The sequence below is a fragment of the Labeo rohita genome, chromosome 13 (assembly GCF_022985175.1).
Source record: "Labeo rohita strain BAU-BD-2019 chromosome 13, IGBB_LRoh.1.0, whole genome shotgun sequence".
In the NCBI taxonomy this organism is placed as follows: domain Eukaryota; kingdom Metazoa; phylum Chordata; class Actinopteri; order Cypriniformes; family Cyprinidae; genus Labeo; species Labeo rohita.
In genome coordinates, this window is record NC_066881.1 from 12,567,341 (window position 1) to 12,585,246 (window position 17,906).

Sequence of the window (17,906 nt, forward strand, 5' to 3'; positions counted from 1 at the left end):
TTTAAATAAGACACTATGGGTAGCCCTTGAATTACAGTTTTAGAGTCAGTTCATTTAACTATAGAGCAACACAATTTGTTTTGTTTTTTGTTTTAGCTTGGTTCATTTTTGTAGCTCATTTTTGAGTTTGAGTAACCAGAATGTTAGGATGTTAAATCTACCTATTCAGAGTTTTAAAAGCAAATCATGACGGGCTTCTTGTGATACTTACAAGAAATAAAGCTTTTTAAAGCAATGATGTGTTTTGTTTGATTGCTTTTGGTCTTTGTGCTGGGTTTGTGAAGCTGAAAATGTAATTTGGTTTATTTAGTTATATTAACAAGAAATGTGCATTAAATGTGAAAGGATGGATACAAAGATTTCTTTAGCTATATCAATTTTCTTTCCGAAGTCGTTTTCAAACATCAGTCCCCATTTCCTTTTGTGGTTTATTTTATGTTACAGTACTTGAAAGGGATGGTTCACCCAAAAATGAAATTTCTGTCATTAATTACTCACTCTCATGTCTCTCCTGTATGACCTTCGTTCATCTTCGGAACACAAATTAGGATGGTTTTGATAAAGTCCGAGAGCTTTCTGACCCTGCATACATAATGGTACTAGCACACTCAATGCCCAGAAAGGTTGTAAAGACGGTTGTAAAATGGTCCATGTGACAGTGGTTCAACCATAATTTTATAAAGCTACAAAAACGCTCTTTATGCACGCAGAAAACAAAAAACGACTTAATTCAACAATTTTTTATCTTCCCTGCAAGTCTCCGTCATGCATTCACAACAGTATTTGCAGCAAAAAAAAAAAAAAAAAAACGTGGAAATAATGTTAACTGTCCTCTTGCCTCATCGCCGATTCACAATGGTAAATTTATAATAATAATAATCTACAGTTTCAGCTTATGGGGTTCCATTTGTGCCAAAAAAAGAGGCGACTGCTTTGTGCTTTGTACTACACATTTGTCTTTGTCTACAGTTATTGCCTAATTATTCAGGTAAATCAGTATATGTTGACGTGCATGTTGTCTGTTGACATTTGTCTTAATCTGTTCGTCCTAATCATTCTTTAAATCAGTATTTTTTACTGTTGTCCTAACTGTCATTTTGTTCTGTCGACCTGTTCGTTTTTGTCAGTTTCCTTACTGTTGTCCTGTTCTGTCATCCTGTCCTGTCGACCTTGTTCTGTCGTCCTTGTTCTGTCGTCTTATTCTGTCATTCTTACTGTCGTCCTGTTCTGTCATCCTAACTGTCGTCCTGTCTTATTCTGTCATGCTTACTGTCGTCCTGTTCTGTCATCCTAACTGTCGTCCTGTTCACGCGCGAACACCAGCCGCCATCTGGATTTGCTGCACGTCTATTAGTGGAATTACGGTAAGGAGACAAGCGGCCAAAAAGCTGACCAACATCTATATTTCAGCGGTTAAAATTTAAATGTGCTAGAAAACAGGGAAAAAGTATTTACAAAAAAATATATATATATATATATATTGTTCATTATAGAAGATACAATTAGTTATATTACTTTCAAATACATTACACTGTAAAGTTTTCTAAGACAGTTTGTTAAAAAACATTTTAATAATGTTTGGTAACTTTTAATAATGCATTGTAAAAAAAAAAAGAGCAAACATTCAGTGTTAGAATGTATTTTAACAAACTTTATTTTTTTCAGAAAACTTTACAGTATAATGTATAATGAACGAAAGTAATATATACTGTATCTTCTATAATGAACAATATATATATATACGTTTTGTAAATACTTTTCCCCTGTTTTCTAGCACATTTAAATTTTAACCGCTGAAATATAGATGTTCGTCAGCTTTTTGGCCGCTTCTTGTCTCCGTACCGTAATTCCACTAATAGACGTGCAGCAAATCCAGATGGCGGCTGGTGTTCCGCGGTGAACAGGACGACAGTAAGAATGACAGAATAAGACGACAGATTAAGACGACAGAACAGGATGACAGAACAAGACGACAGTTAGGATGACAGAACAGGTCGACAGAACAGAATGACAGGACAGGACAGGATGACAGAATAAAACGACAGAAAAAGACGACAGTTAGGATGACAGATTAAGACGATGTCAGACAGACAACATGCACGTCAACATATACTGATTTACCTGAATAATTAGGCAATAACTGTAGACAAAGACAAATGTGTAGTACAAAGCACAAAGCAGTCGCCTCTTTTTTGGCACAAATGGAACCCCATATCAGCTGTCGGGTCGGATTTCGCGGGAAATGTTGTTTCACATCCTCTGCGTGGTTGCGTGATGTCAATAAACAACAGGAAGATGGATCAGCAAAATTAAAACAATGGGACCTTCAAAAAGAGTATCATTCTTATTACTTTAAAACAAAAAAACTCCTTCATGGAATAGTAACACACTAAAACGGAAAGAGGCAGAGCGCGAAATAAAACTTGTATCAGCAAAGTTGCTTATCAGAGATGACGATATCCCAGACTTAACCGGTAAGATGGGAAAACGGTAAGATGTTTTATATGGGAACTGGAACTTTAAATCAGACGTCGAGTGTTGCCTTACTTTTGTGACGTTATTATAAAACTACAGTAAAACGTTGTCCGCTCAAATTATTCACGGATAGTCTTTTTTTCTAATGAGAGGTAATTCTGATTTGTTTTGAATGAATCATCGCATCTACAACAGTCATATTCATATTAAGAAAAGACTTGCACTTTTACGCCTCAACCACTAGAGGGCCACTTGGGTACTTCAGTTTTAACAATGTGACAAGAGTTGTGAAACTTTATCCCGTGGTTTTAGAGCTAAGGCTTAGTCCCAGACTAGTAGAAATCTGTCTGTATCATCCATTTAAGGACTGAATTGAACAGGAATGGTTTGGATGTGATAGTACGTTGTTCTTTACATCTTAGCTCTGTTTGAAAAATCAAATAGTAGCATTAGTTACTGTATCCTGCTTGCTATTATTTTACGTGTTAATTCAGTATGTGGCATCAAACATATTGGCCTACATACATTAAACCAATTTCAGTGTGGGATTACCTATTTGCACCCAGTTACCACTGGAAGAAATTGCCGTAAATTAAAAAAGAAAAAGAAAAAATGTTACCACATCTTGAACAAGTCTTGGAATATTTGACGTCAAATTGAAAGGTGGCTGCTGAGTTGGCATTTAACTGTCTAAATCTTAAAATAACACATAATGCTTAAAAAAAACAGCTGCAAATGTGATACACTGCTCACAAAAGGAAGATTAGTGGATAGTAATTTAAGTATAATGTACATAGTACTATTTTAATATTTAGAATTAGCTGCCTTGCTGAAAAAACAAACAACTTTTTTTGTTTAGTTGCTTTTATATGTATATATATACATATACATATACATATACATATATATATATATATATATATACACTACCGTTCAAAAGTTTGGGGTCAGTAAGGCTTGTAATAGTCTTTAAAGTAGTCTCTTATGCTCATCAAGGCTGCATTTATTTGATTAAAAAAAAAAACAAAAAAAAAAAACACAGTAATATTGCAAAATGTTTTTACAATATAAAATAATGTGTTTTATTTTAACATACTTTAAAATAGAATTTATTCCTGTGATGAAAAGCTGAATTTTTATCAGCTGTTACTCCAGTCTTAAGTGTCACATGATCCTTCAGAAATCATTCTAATATGCAGATTTATTATTAGAATGATCAATGTTGGATAATATCAACAGTTGTGCTGCCAAATATTTTTTGGAACCTGTAATTTTTTTTTCAGGATTCTTTCATGAATAAGTTTAAAAAGTACAGTGTTTATTCAAAATATAAATATTTTATAACAATATAAATTATTTATTATTAACTTTTAATAAACTTTTAATTATTAACTTAATACATCCTTGATGAATAAAAGTATTAATTTCTTTAAAAAAAAAAAGAAACAATAAAAATGTACTGACCCCAAATTTTTGAACAGTAGTGTGTGTATATATATATATATATATATATATATACATACATATATATATATATATATATACATACATATATATACATATATATATATATATATATATATATATATATATATATATTTATGTCACACCTCAAGTAGAGCACATATGACTAATTGAAGTGTATTACAGTGTGCTCTTCTGTATACTACAGATATTGGTGAATGTAGTAGTCATCCATGTACTTCATGCATTTAATGCACAATGTATACAGATAGCACAACAGACATTATTGTTATGGTATTCTGACCATGGCCTATTACTGCAGTATGTATACTGTATGTGAAGAGTGACCTTTTTCTTTATGCACAGAGTATCAAGATAACATACTAAATTTGTGTAGAATATTCTGTAAGGCAGCCTTTCCATTTCCACTGCAATCAATGAACAAAACAGATCATCTCGTTTTCCACATATCTGTGAAGCATAATTAGGAGAAACAAAAAGTCACCTGCAAATGTCATTCATTTTAGTAGTAATGATTTTATTCAGTTAAGAAATCAGCACATTGAACATATTTACCTCTTTATATACAATGGTCTATTGCACTTATTATGAAAAAGCAACAAAAAAAAAAAAAAAAAAAAAAACAAAGGAAAAACACTATCACCACAGGCCTAACATGGGTAACAGCTTATGCATTTAAGATATTTACACTTAGTCTGTCTATTTAAGTTAGAGCCTTGCTTTATAGGCCAATTCACATTACACAGCACAATCTGAGGTTTGGGTGTATTCACAGGAATATCTGAGGCATTTCAATTATATTATCCCTCAAAATGTGTTGTTAACCAGGCATCAGAAAATTTGGTCACTCTCAAAGGAATAAATTAGGCTTCACGCTTCCTCTGCTGGCTGAAAGAACACTTTACCACCCGGTCAGGGCTTACCTGTAACGTTTGCTCTTAAAATGTTAAATAAAACTATTTAAAAAGTCTGATTGGCAATAGTCAGCAGTATATTCACCTCAGAGAAAGAACACAGGATGCTTATCGCTCCTCTGAACTCATGTAAACTGATTTCAAGAGCACACCTGTATACTGTAGCTTAAGATCACTGCTCATTTGTTAGTGTCAGTGACGTGTAAGTGCATTTAATTCATGTTAAAAGTCCAAATGGCATTCAGCAGCAGCTATTCGACATCTATGTGATCTGAAAATTAAAACGTAAAAAAAAAAAAAAAAAAAAAAAAACACTTTCATTCGTCCGAGAGCTATGGCCATAAGAACCAAGGCATAACATGAATGTTCACACAGTATAGCGATGCCTGTAATGTGTGTGTGTGTGTGTGTGTGTGTGTGTGTGTGTGTGTGTGTGTGTGTGTGCTGTACAGTAGTTTGCAATAAATCCAGTGGTTTCAGACAAGGTACAAAAAAAAAAAAAAAGAAAAAAAAAAAGGAAATTCACAAGGATGGCTCCAGATAGCGGAAATGTATTAATACATTAAAGTGTTGAGTTAATGCTCATCTTTGTCTCTTTGACCTTTCTTCTCTTTCTCGTCCTGCAGTGCCATGCCAAGTTTTTTAATGAGAACAGACAGAACTTTATCCAGAGGGTCCATCACTCCCCTCTGCAGCCACTTGGGAATTGTAGTCCTGGCATGGTGGAATCCCAGCTTCTGCAAAATGTAGTCCACCCCCACCGGATCGATCTTACGGCCCGTCCACGAGATTAATCTGAAACAGATCGCACGTCAGAATTAAATGCGTGAAAACTTTGCTGATAATGGTAAAGTATATATTTGTATACAACAATTACACCACATGTAACCACCTACCAGTGCCCTAGACATTAGCAACATCCTAGCATCCAGCAGAAAAGACTACTTTATACACCCAAGCAACTCATCAACATCCATTTAGAAAACCTCAAATACCACATTGCAACACTCAGCAACTATTCAAATCACCCAAATAACAACACCCTAGCAACCAGGCAGATCATAATAACAAACACTAAGAACTAGGGCTGTCACTAATGATTATTTTGGTAATTGAGTAATCTGTCGATTATTCTGATGATTAATCGAATAATTTGATAATTATGTACATTTTCTGTAATAGACTCAAGTGAACAATTGAAATTTAAAATGACTTAAATACATATATAATAGCAATGAGTCAATAATAATTGTTCAAATAAAGTACCGAAAGCAAGTAATCACATGGTTTTATGCAACAAAACCCTTAAAATACATAATGTATTATAAACAATAGAGATAATGTACATTATGCATTATAACAAATGACTGCAGAGGGCGCCAACGGCCTGACAATTGTTTTACACTTTTCTGCACCATCTAATCTGCGTTTAATATTGACAACATTTAATTTAAATGTCCACTTAATCTTTAATATTAGGCCATTTCTTTATGATATAAAAGCTACAGCCACTGCAATTTCTTGAATATGTCGACATCAAAACGTGTAAACTCAGAGTGAGGGTTTAAACTTTTATTTTGAGATTGCGATTAATAGTCAGCATGTTCAGCAAGATATTGATAGGTTCTCCTGTGTTTGTGTAGGTTTATAAATTATTTACCTTACAAATCTGATGAAATAGCGCATGTTGCGTTCCCAGATGAACGTTATAATAAACCCAAACTCACAACAATTTGCAGAGATGGAGTTTGAGATGCTCCGCACATGTAAATGATAAGAGTTTGAGTAGAAACATTTCTGTGAATGGAGACGCTCTGAGATGCACGTACTTAACCTACACGCATGTTAATAATTAAAGCGCACATATTAAACCTGTATCGCATGTGTTTATTTAGCGTTTGTAAATTCTTAATTTTTAATTAATTTAAATTAATTTTTAAACAGGTTTACGGTTTTTCTCGATTGCTAACACACAATTCATGAAACAATTCACCATTTTCTCACAGTTATAAACAATCTCAAAACTATACACCAACTTGTGCAAACTTCAAACTTTCAGGACAAACCAGTCATAAGGGTCAATTTTTCAAAATTGAGATTTATACATTTATCTGAAAGCTGAATAAATAAGCTTTCAATTGATGTATAGTTTAAGATATTTGGGATACAACTATTTTAAAACCTGGAATCTGAGGGTGCAAACAAATCTAAATATTGAGAAAATAACTTTAAAGTCCAAATAAAGTTCTTAACGTATATTACTAATCAAAAATTACATTTTGATATATTTACAGTAGGAATTTTACAAAATATCTTCATGGAACATGATCTTTGCTTAATTTCCTAATGATTTTTGCCATAAAAGAAAAATCAATCATTTTGACCCATACAATGTATTTTTGGCTATTGCTACAGATACACCCCAGTGACTTAAGACTGGTTTTGTGGTCCAGGGTCACATTTTGTTTTGTCAGACTCAGCTTTGGCCTCAGATGACACAAACCTGACAAAGACCAAACAACAGAATATACAGTAAACACACATCTAACAAAAGACTTTTTTTTTGACTCACACATGGATAAATGTGTGCTATGTCTGTTCATTTTATGATTCTTGAGGTAGTTATATTGTGTGTTTGTGTTTTCTAACACAAGTTTTACAAGGTTAAACCTGTGCAAAATTATGTTGTGTTTTGCAGAAAACACTGAGCAAATTGAAACATGCGAAAGCAGGTGAAACGTGTTAAAAGTTTTGAGAAATGTCTTTGTTTGAACTGTGTGAATGGTTTGGAAAATTAGGCCAAATGAATCAGTTACAGTGTGTTAGCAATTGAGAAAAACAGTAATGTGTGTAATGCACCAACTCCCTACTTTCAGTCAGAAAACCTTAACTACTACCTAACAACACCCAAACAACCATCCAGGACAACAAAGCAACACCCCACCATCCAGTCAGAAAATCTTTACCTCCTAACAACACCTGAGCAACCACCACAACCCCATAGTACCCAGCCAGAACACTGCTGCAACTCTAATTTTCTTAATTTGTGCTTAATATAACAGAAAACATTAGCTTTCCTGCTATGTTGGTGTTTCTAATAAATGTCACAATCTTGAATATGTTTTGATTAAGTCCGATGCTTCTCTTTATTTGTGGAATTATCAGACACATTTTCTTATATCTTTTAAAATTCCTAGGTCTATGTTTGATTTTCTTAATTATAACATTTCTAGCCCCATTTTTAAATGCTTATTCAAGCAATAATATATAAATGTCTAAAATCAGGGATTAAAAATGAATTGGTTAAGTAAAAACGGTAGGCTATTTTATTCTTTATATTTCCTGAGAAAGAAAGAAACAAAAAAAAACATTACTTAATCAACTCAAGGCACTATAATTTTCTTTTCTATTTGATACAACTAGCCTATTATAGCTACATAATTAATATACATATAATAATTTTATTTCGTCATATCCGTGATTTATGAAAACTTTGTTTTGAAGTATATAGGCTATTTATGTTTGTATATTCAATATGAAGAAAATTCGTTAGCCTAGCCTAAAGTTGATTTAATATTCTTCAAAACAAATTTTAAGAAGTTAAAAGTTAAGAAAAAAATACAATTAGTCTGTAATCTATAGACTAATCTTTTTCTTAACTTTTATTACACTGCAGATCAAAATAAAATAATTCTTGATAATCTTTAAAAGAATAGAATCACTGACATAATTTAGGTTATACTTTCTTCGACTGCATGAAAACAAAACTATTTATTTAAATCTGTAGAGTTAATTATGAATTAAAAGAAAGACAAGAAATAAATCACGAGAAAAATAGGTATTTTTCTTGTAATCAAGATTTGTTTTTGTTTTTTTTAAATAATAAAATAAATTGCGAATTATGTCCGACCGTGAACGCATCTCCACTGCATAGCCGCATATAATCGTTGGTGTCTGTCGCAAATATTAAACATGTTTAAAAACATCTTTGTAAAAACGACTGGTTTTTGAATTCTAAGATTATAATCTTTAGACACCACACATTATTTAGCAACCCCCTCAGCACAACAAATTCCTAACAACTACTTGGAACACTGCTACAACTGCCTAGCAACCAGCCAGAGGTCAGAAGAGCCTGAGGTCATGTGACTGCAGTGTTACCGTAGTGTGGGCTCCAGATGCCATGTGTTACAGAGGAACTCTCTCCAGTCCACTGTAGTGTAGTTCACTCCCTCTTCCTTTTCCTTCTTCTCTGATGAGCTCTCATCCTGCTGCGCCGTGGGGCTCTTCTGACCGGGTCGAGACGCAAAGATGCGTGGCGCGAAAAGAGCTGAAACACAAGCAACATGCTTCACTGAAGTGACAGTGCATTTATGAAGAAATATGGTGACTCTTGAATTCATGATCTTACCTTTCTCCTTTTCTTTTAAGTATGCCGACACCAGGTCATGCAGGAACATGATGAGCTCTGCATCCATTGTGACGCAGATGTGATCAGTGAACTCGGTCACCACACTGCACTCCACTTTGGGCTTACTGCTGGCATCTGCAACACAGCTCAGAGTCAGCAAGGGGCCCGCACTTACTTTCAGACTACACAAGCTTAAAACTTGGCTGCCAGAGGCTACTAGAATATTAAAGTGGGGCAGTTTATAAGTCTGTACCACTGAGAGAAGGTTCCTCTGGGTCTTGTACGTGGATGGATTTAAACTGGAGCTGCATTTTGGGAAGGGCGAAGATGGTCTCGGTTTCGTGGTTGTAGCTCGAGGAGCCCCTGAAGCCGCTCAGGAGGCTGGAGCTCTTTGCTGCTGCGCCGCTCTCAGAGTTGTTTGCATCCACGTTACGCAACAAGTTCAGCTCTGGCACAAGAAAAGAGAATTATTTCATGGAAAATAAGCAGAAAATATAGTTATCATAAACAGGTGACTGTTTAGGCAACAAGATGGCTTTACACTGGCTCAGGTATGCTCACCTAACCCTAGAATGTAGTCTCCTGTGTAGTTGTTATTATAACATACCTGACTAACCCTAACCCGTGCAAAGGCTTTTCCATAAGACAGACATAAAACAAAATTTTTTTGTTTGTTTTTTGTCTTATGTGAAAAAAACTAATTCATTAATGTGCTTCAAAAACCTAAGTGTAAATAAATAAAACAACTAATTAGGAAGTGAAAGAAATGTCTATTACAAATTTACTTACAATTCACTCACTTCTGAGAAGTATAAATAAAATTGTTAAAATCTAATTAAAAATTAATGCCTACACAATGTTTCTGTATGCTGTGGAAGTTTTGCTTTTAATTTTCAAAATCTTTGAAAATAAATTTATAAAAATGACCCCATTCAAGGTTGTTTTTTTTTTTTTAATTTAGTTGTTCATGAGTCCCTTACTTGTCCTTAATTAAACAGCCCGCTGTTCTTAAGAAAAATCCTTCAGTTCCCACAAAGTCTTTGGCTTTTCAGCATTTTTGTGTATTTGAACCCTTTCCAACAATGATTGTGTGATTTTGAGATCCATCTTTTCACACCGAGAACAACTGAGGGACTCATATGCAATTATTACAGAAGGTTCAAATGCTCACTGATGCTCCAGAAGAAACACAATGCATTAAGAGCCGAGTGTGAAAACTTTTTGAATTTGAAGACCAGGGTAAATTTAACTTATTTTGTCCTCTTTGTGGGACCTGAAGGATTTTTCTGAAGAACAGCAGGCAGATTAACAGTTCAAGACAAACAAGGAACTCATGAACAACTATCACTAAACAAAAAAAAAAAAAAAAAAAACATAGCTGAGGTCAGTACTAAATAAAAAAATAACATGCATTTTTATGATCATTCTTATTTTGGAAAAATAATTAACATTTTGCAGATTCTGCAAGGTGTATGTAAACTTTTGACCTCAACTGTATATAATTGGTATAAACAAAAACAGCAGACTGGGCTGAAAAAAATGCTAATTCATTCTGTGACAAGTAAATTGCATTTAGGGAAAAGCAGAAATACAGTGGCTATCCCTTTTAGTAAAACAGATGCACTCATAAAAACTTTATGTGGCATCCTAAAATGCCACTGAAACATTTCTGAAGACAGTCAGTCAGTCTCCAGTCAAATCATGGCCAAAAGAAATCACGACGATAATCTCAAGAAACTGAGTTAAAAACGCTGTGTTTGTGTCTACGTGGAAAAAAAAAAAGATTGGCACTCACTATGTAAGTGTAAAGAGGTGGAAAGAGATTTTGTAACCACAGCTGTACAAAACCATACAAGAACTGATTGGCATTTTGTGCAGACTAGGGTGTCTACAGCTTGTTTTTTTATGGATTTAAAAAGAACTGGCAAGTAAACTTTTTTCTGGTTATGGGTAGTGTCTTGCTTTCATCAGTCATCTTCGATGACGTTTTTGTGTGGCAGCAGGAGCACACTGCGTTGTCTTTTTTTTGTTTGTTTGTTTGTTTTTGCAATACCACTATATATTATGTATACTGATATACCAGTTCAAATGGTAAACCAGTTTGAATTATGCACACGGTGTGAATTAAAAAAAAAAAAAAGAACAGCATACTTGTACAAGTGGCTAATTGAGAGGAGATCCCCGTTAAATGCATACACTTCTGAAAATGTGTTAGAACTATTAATAACACACAACTGATTCTTTAGCTGGGCAAATAAACCAACTGTAAACATACCTTTACCAGAAGTCAGAGACGCTAAAGACAAATGTGAAGAGGAGAAAGTACTGTAGAAGGCAGAGCAAACTTACTGTTCACAATGCGCAAAATATTGAAAGCAAATTCTAAATACTGAATGGGGTTGGAGGTTTATATAAATGTATCTCTGAGAGGAATTATCTTCATAAGTTTAGATGGTATTTTCTTTTCATCTTACCTCCTTATAATGCATATTAACATGTTATTTAAAAGCGCAGCGCGCCTTTGTTAACAGCGGCAATCGATGCTGGATTGTTGCTGTTCCATAAGCGCCACCTGCTGTCAGAGACTACATTTATATTTTCATTCAGCCCGTCTGCTGTTTTTGGTTCGTGCAGAAATGTTTTATATATTATAATTTCACAAAGCTAAGGTCAGACCATTAAGTTTTTGCTTTAAATTTTGAAATTGTACAATTTAATTTACAGCAAAAACTGCTCATGCTACACGTAATATGTTTGTTTGGATTGTGATTAAAATGCAGTGGTTCTGAAACTATTTCATGCATTCTGATTCATAAAAAGGCACAGTTAGGAGAAAAATCTTGATACAGATTTTTGGTCAAACTGCTCAGCACTACCTCATTTTTATTTCATGGTCACTACTACAACATCCCTAAGTGAGAAGCACTGTTTATTCACAGAATTGCTCTCTAACTTCTCTTTTTTATGCCTTAGAAGGCAGGTGCCTATTGGGCAATAGACAGCAAGGCAGTTCACTAGGTTTTGGAACAGAGGCATTGAGTGTGCAACATTTACCTTCATTCCTCATGGCAGTGACATAGTTGAACCATTCTTTGACTGTAGCCACCCCATGTGGAGGGTTTTCATGCCGACGGCGGGTAACCTTGGTGATGGTTGCCATTGGGCTTTCCAGAGCACCGCAAGGCTTGGTCACCATGGTATTATGCCCAAGGTGAAAGTCAAGGGTTTGGACGATGTATGTAGAATCATCGCTGGAGCCTAAACAAAAAGCACAAACTGTAAGTCTCAATTTATGAAAGGTGCTTAAAGGCAAAACTTAATATAACATAATGTCTCTTACTGAAATATGTAGTAGAAAACTCATGATTTACATTATTTAAAAAATAAACATCATTTTATACATATTTTGGACTATGGGGGGCGCCGTTGGAATAAATGACGTGAAATGGTTGCGCTTGGTGAGCTACTGGCGCTAACTATTGCTATTTTTACCACAACGTCAGAAAATAAGGGCAATGAGAGAAGCAATGTAAGACTTCACTGCTTTCCCAAGCAATAAGAGGAGAAGAAAAGAATGGGAAGATGCCTATGGATGAATGAAACTTCCTTTGTTCTCTCCACTTTAGCCCTGATGCCTTTGAGGCTTTTAGTAGACCACAACTACTGAAAGAGCTTACAAACGGCAGAGACAAGAAACGCTAGATGCCATCCTGACAGGATGTAAACATGTCGATTGACGCTGCAGCCTCTGAAGGAGTTTCTCAGCACGAATTTCACTCCGGGGGCATTTAGACTCCTTGTGGGAAAAATCAATGGCATGGTATTTTGTTTAGGCCTACACTTATATCCATCGCAACCTGTAAGCTCTATAAGTATCTGTGGTGATCGTATCAGTACTTTATTTTCCGAGTTATGCTGCGATAAAAATACCAATATTTAGCGCAAGTAGCTCACGAAGTGCAACCCTTTCACATAATCAAAATAACAGCGCACCCCATAGTCCAAAATATGTATAAAACAATGTGGATTTTTCAAATGCCATAAATCTTTCATGAGTTTTCTACTACATATTTCAGTAAGAGACATCATTTATGTTATATTAAGCTATACAAGTCTTAATACCCAGGGTTCCCTTTAAAATTATTGGTGAATCATGAATGAACGGATGGAAAGTTAGCACTAAGTCTGTACCATCCTCCCAGATCTTCTGTGCTTCAGTCCAGAAGGCAATGTTGGGCTCTTCCAGATGGAAAAGCACCCAGGATTTGGAGCGGAAGTTAGGCCCATGGAAACAAGCAAGAGTCATGTGGTTGCCATGGAGACTCATGGAGCCACCCAGCTGCACAGCATCCTCTGGAAGAGGCATCTGGAAGAGGGAAATGTGACATCCCGCCACCATCTTCAACACATTGGGCCAATGCCTGTGATGAGCTGCATCCATATCTGAAAGAAAAAGACATTTATGTTGGTCTTTAAATTTACATTAACAACAAAATTGTATGTTAACTCTAAAATAGACATAGGCACACTAACAAAGTTCCGCTGCTCCTTTGTCCATGTTGATGACTGGGGTTTTCGGAGGCATGTAGGGCACTGGGCCCCAGGTGGACAGGGCTCGCTTGCTGGTGTCAAACTGCTGAGTGAAGAACTCCTGCAACTTCATGCCGATTTTTATCAGGTCAGGGGTGGTGGAGCGGGAGATGATCACCTGGAATATGTCCCACTGCAGGTCTCCATGCACAAAGATCTCACTGGAGAAAGTTTTAACAGAGAACATTTGTTATGGTTGTGGCAGTCACATTAATTTCCTTCGTTGGTGTTTCAGTATGATTGGCAGTTCTTACCTTTTCTCAGAAAGACTGGCCTCGGTTGTGCAGAGGTTCACCTTCCACTCGTCCTGGAGCTGCAGGTCAGCATTACTGAAGATGCCCATCAGTATGCTGGAGCCCATGTAGTCCAGCCGGGCCTCTGTGGAGCCCATGGTGATCTGGATCTTATGACTGGGCTGCTGATTTGGATGTTCTGAAATATGAGCTAAAAGAACAACCAGTTATCAGTCACTGAAGAAGGTGACCAGACACAGCTGTGTGCCATACAGGACTCAACTCCTAAATTTCAGTTAGGTAGAATTGAAATGGAATTACTTTTATAAAGCAGCTCTACAGTTGAGGTCAAAAGTTTACATCCCCCTTTCAGAATCTGCAAAATGTTAATTATTTTACCAAAATAAGAGGGATCATACAAAATGCATGTTGTTTATTTAGTACTGACCTGAATAAGATATTTCACATAAAGAGACATTTACATATAGCCCACAAGAGAAAATAATATATATAAATAATAATTGTAAATAATATAAATAGTTGAATTTATAAAAAATGACCCTGTTCAAAAGTTTACATCCCCTTGATTCTTAATACTGTGCTCTTACCTCAATGGTCCACAGTTGAGATTTTTTTATTTGTTTTATTTTTTTTGGTTTAGTGATAATTGTTCATGAGTCCCTTGTTTGTCCTGAACAGTTAAACTGCCTGCTGTTCTTAAGAAAAATACTTCAGGTCCCACAAATCAGCATTTTTGTGTATTTGAACCCTTTCCAACAATGGCTGTATGATTTTAAGAGGGACTCATATGCAACTATTACATAACATTCAAACGCTCACTGATGCTCCAGAAGGAAAAACCATGTATTACAAGCAGGGGGGTGAAAACTTTTTGAAGTTGAAGATTGGGGTAAATTTAACTTATTTTCTCTTCTGGGAAACATGTGACTATCTTCTGTAGCCTCTGAAGGGCAGTACTAAATGGAAAAAATCTGATATTTAGGCAAAATAAGAAAAATTTATACACTTTACACTTCAAAAGTTTTCACTCCCAGCACTTAAACATGTTTTTTCCTTCTAGAGCATCAGTGAGCTTTTGAACCTTCTGTAATAATGCTGGAAAACCAAAACATTTGTGGGACCTGAAGGATTTTTCTGAAGAACAGTGGGCAAACAAGGGACTCACACACAACTATCAATAAACAAACAAACAAACAAACAAACAAACAACACAGCTGAGGATCATTCCGGTAACAACACAGTATTAAGAATCAAGGGTATGTAAACTTTTGAACAGGGTCATTTTTATAAATTCAACTATTATTTTCTCTTGTGGACTATATGTAAACATCTTTTATATGAAATATCTTATTCAGGTCAGTACTAAATAAAAAATAACATGCATTTTGTATGATCCCTCTTATTTTGGTAAAATAACATTTTGCAGATTCTGAAAGATTCTGATTCTTCTCAACAGTAAGTGTAAAGTCACAATGAAATGGAAAGTGGCGACAGATCATCTGAAATCCAGTTGTAATGAATTATCCAAAAATAGTAATGTAGGACAGGGCTTGTTTCGATTCATTGGTTTTTGATAGAGGCTAGCTTACAGTCAAATGTAAGAAATGTGTTTTAGTTTAAGTGAAGTGAATGTTAAAATTACGATGTCAAATTAAACATGCAGAAATCATCTGATGCTACGTTTAATGGATGCATTCAATTTTTTCAGTATGAATTACACAAACATTATTTTGACAAAAAAAATTCACATATAGAAATGTGTATTAAATAATATGCTAATATTGTACTATTACACTAATATTATACCATTATATAACTTAACTCTATATTAACTTGCAGTTTATGGACTATGGTGGAGAACACATTCCAACAAAAAATGTTAATTAACTACATATAAAAATCAATAGATTCAGTTTGATTTTTCCTTTCATAAAGCTATCTGAAAACAGTATGTTGGACGTTATGTGGTGAGGAATGGCAAAAATAAATAAATAAAAGTATACTTACAGACCATCTCCAGCGTGTTGACGTCAATATTTCCACCCACCACTCCTCCTTTGGAATCCAGTTTGGAGCGTCCCAGTCCAACAGACATGCTGATCTCACGATCTCTGTTGCTGCCCACTGACAGACGGCCCTGACTCTTCAGCCCACTCGTTGTCCAACTGTTCAAACACACATACATAATTAGACATCAGACAGAAATATTAAGCATAGTAACATCTCCACCAATCAAAGCATTTCTATATGTCTCTCGTACGTATTGTTGCCCATGACGTTGCTCATGTTCATCTGGACATTAAGCTGTTTAAGGTTGATGGCAAACACCACCAGCGTCTCCCATGGCGAACCCTGCTGTGCTGCTGCTTTTCCGTTCCGGAATGACGGGGTTGAGGTCTTGGTAACAGAGTCTGTAGAAACACACAGACACACATCATTGATTTTATATGTACTTTTGGAAGAGCCCCAGAGCAGAAGCATGTATGTGCGTACCTCTGCGCGGTGCTGAGGAGTCAGATACGCTGCGAGACCGTCCGGTGGCAGGTGATTTGAGGTGTGCGTGGCTTGGTGTGGCATCAGTAAAGACGGAGGTAGAGGGGTGTGGAGTGGACTGGCCGTCCCATGTCCTCCAGTACGCTTTACGGCTGGACTCAGGAGACAGGTGCTGCGCGATGCTCTCCACAGAGTCTGGGGTTGCAGGACCTGAGGCTACAACACACATACAGCTGTTACCATCAACACATTCCAGCATTCCTCTGAAGATGTAAGATGACTGGAAACAGGTAAGCGGGAATATATGACTGTTCAAAAGTTCAGATTTTAATAAGATGTTCAGGTGTTTCATCACAAGCTTTCTGAAGGACGTCTTAAAGGCCATAATTCACCCAAAAATGAAAATTATGTCATCATTTACTCACCATCATGTCATTCCAAACCCATAAGACTTTGGTTAATCTTCAAAAAGTACAAAAATGAATTTTTAATGGGGATGAACACATTTAATTTAGGCTTTTACTAATATGCATGTATGTGATGAGGTCTATGTATATGCAGATCATTGTTTAGATGTAAATTAAAGCATAAATTAAATCTGTTAATTATATAAGTAGATCATACACTACCAGTCAAAAGTATTTGAACAGTAAGATTTTTAATGTTTTTTAAAGAAGTCTCTTCTGCTCACCAAGCCTGCATTTATTTGATATAAGTACAACAAAAACAGTAAAATTTGGAAATATTTTTACTATTTAAAATAACTGCTTTATATTTGAATATATTTAAAATATAATTTATTCCTGTGGTCAAAGCTAAATTTTCAGCATCATTACTCCAGTCTTCAGTCACATGATGTTTCAGAAATCATAATATATTTGCCGTTTAAGAAACCAAGAAACATTTTTTATTATTACTATCATCAATATTTAAAACAGTTGAGTGTATTTTTTTTCTGGATTCATTCATGAATAAAAAGATCCAAAAATCAGCATTTATCTGAAATAAAATTATACACTATACTGTTCAAAAGCATGGAGTCAGTATAATTTTTTTTTTATTTAGCAATGCTGCTTTAAATTGATCATAAGTGCTGATAAAGATAAATAAAGATAACAGATAAATGCTGTTCTTATGAACTTTCTAGTCAAAGAAACCTGAAAAACATTCTACAGCAAAATCAGAATATTAGAATGATTTCTGACAGATCATGTGACTGGAGTAATGATGCTAAAAAAAAAAAAAATCAGCTTTGAAATCACAGGAATAAATTACATTTTAAAA

At 35.2% G+C, this 17,906-nt stretch overlaps 1 protein-coding gene across 4 annotated transcripts in view; it reads right to left on the minus strand.

Annotated features, from left to right (window-relative positions):
- Nucleotides 1-4,456: 4,456 nt before the first annotated feature.
- The window catches only part of kiaa1109 (KIAA1109 ortholog), an 85,352-nt gene continuing 71,902 nt past the window's right edge, over nt 4,457-17,906 (minus strand). For all 4 annotated transcript variants that reach the window (XM_051125640.1, XM_051125641.1, XM_051125639.1 and 1 more), the window contains 11 exons: nt 16,623-16,838; nt 16,390-16,540; nt 16,137-16,294; nt 14,130-14,319; nt 13,819-14,036; nt 13,477-13,728; nt 12,340-12,543; nt 9,539-9,733; nt 9,286-9,420; nt 9,036-9,204; nt 4,457-5,669 (listed from right to left, as the gene is read on the minus strand). In XM_051125640.1, coding sequence (XP_050981597.1) covers nt 5,450-5,669; nt 9,036-9,204; nt 9,286-9,420; nt 9,539-9,733; nt 12,340-12,543; nt 13,477-13,728; nt 13,819-14,036; nt 14,130-14,319; nt 16,137-16,294; nt 16,390-16,540; nt 16,623-16,838 — 2,108 coding nt within the window. In that variant the 3' untranslated portion in view covers nt 4,457-5,449. The remainder of the gene's footprint in view (nt 5,670-9,035; nt 9,205-9,285; nt 9,421-9,538; nt 9,734-12,339; nt 12,544-13,476; nt 13,729-13,818; nt 14,037-14,129; nt 14,320-16,136; nt 16,295-16,389; nt 16,541-16,622; nt 16,839-17,906) is intronic.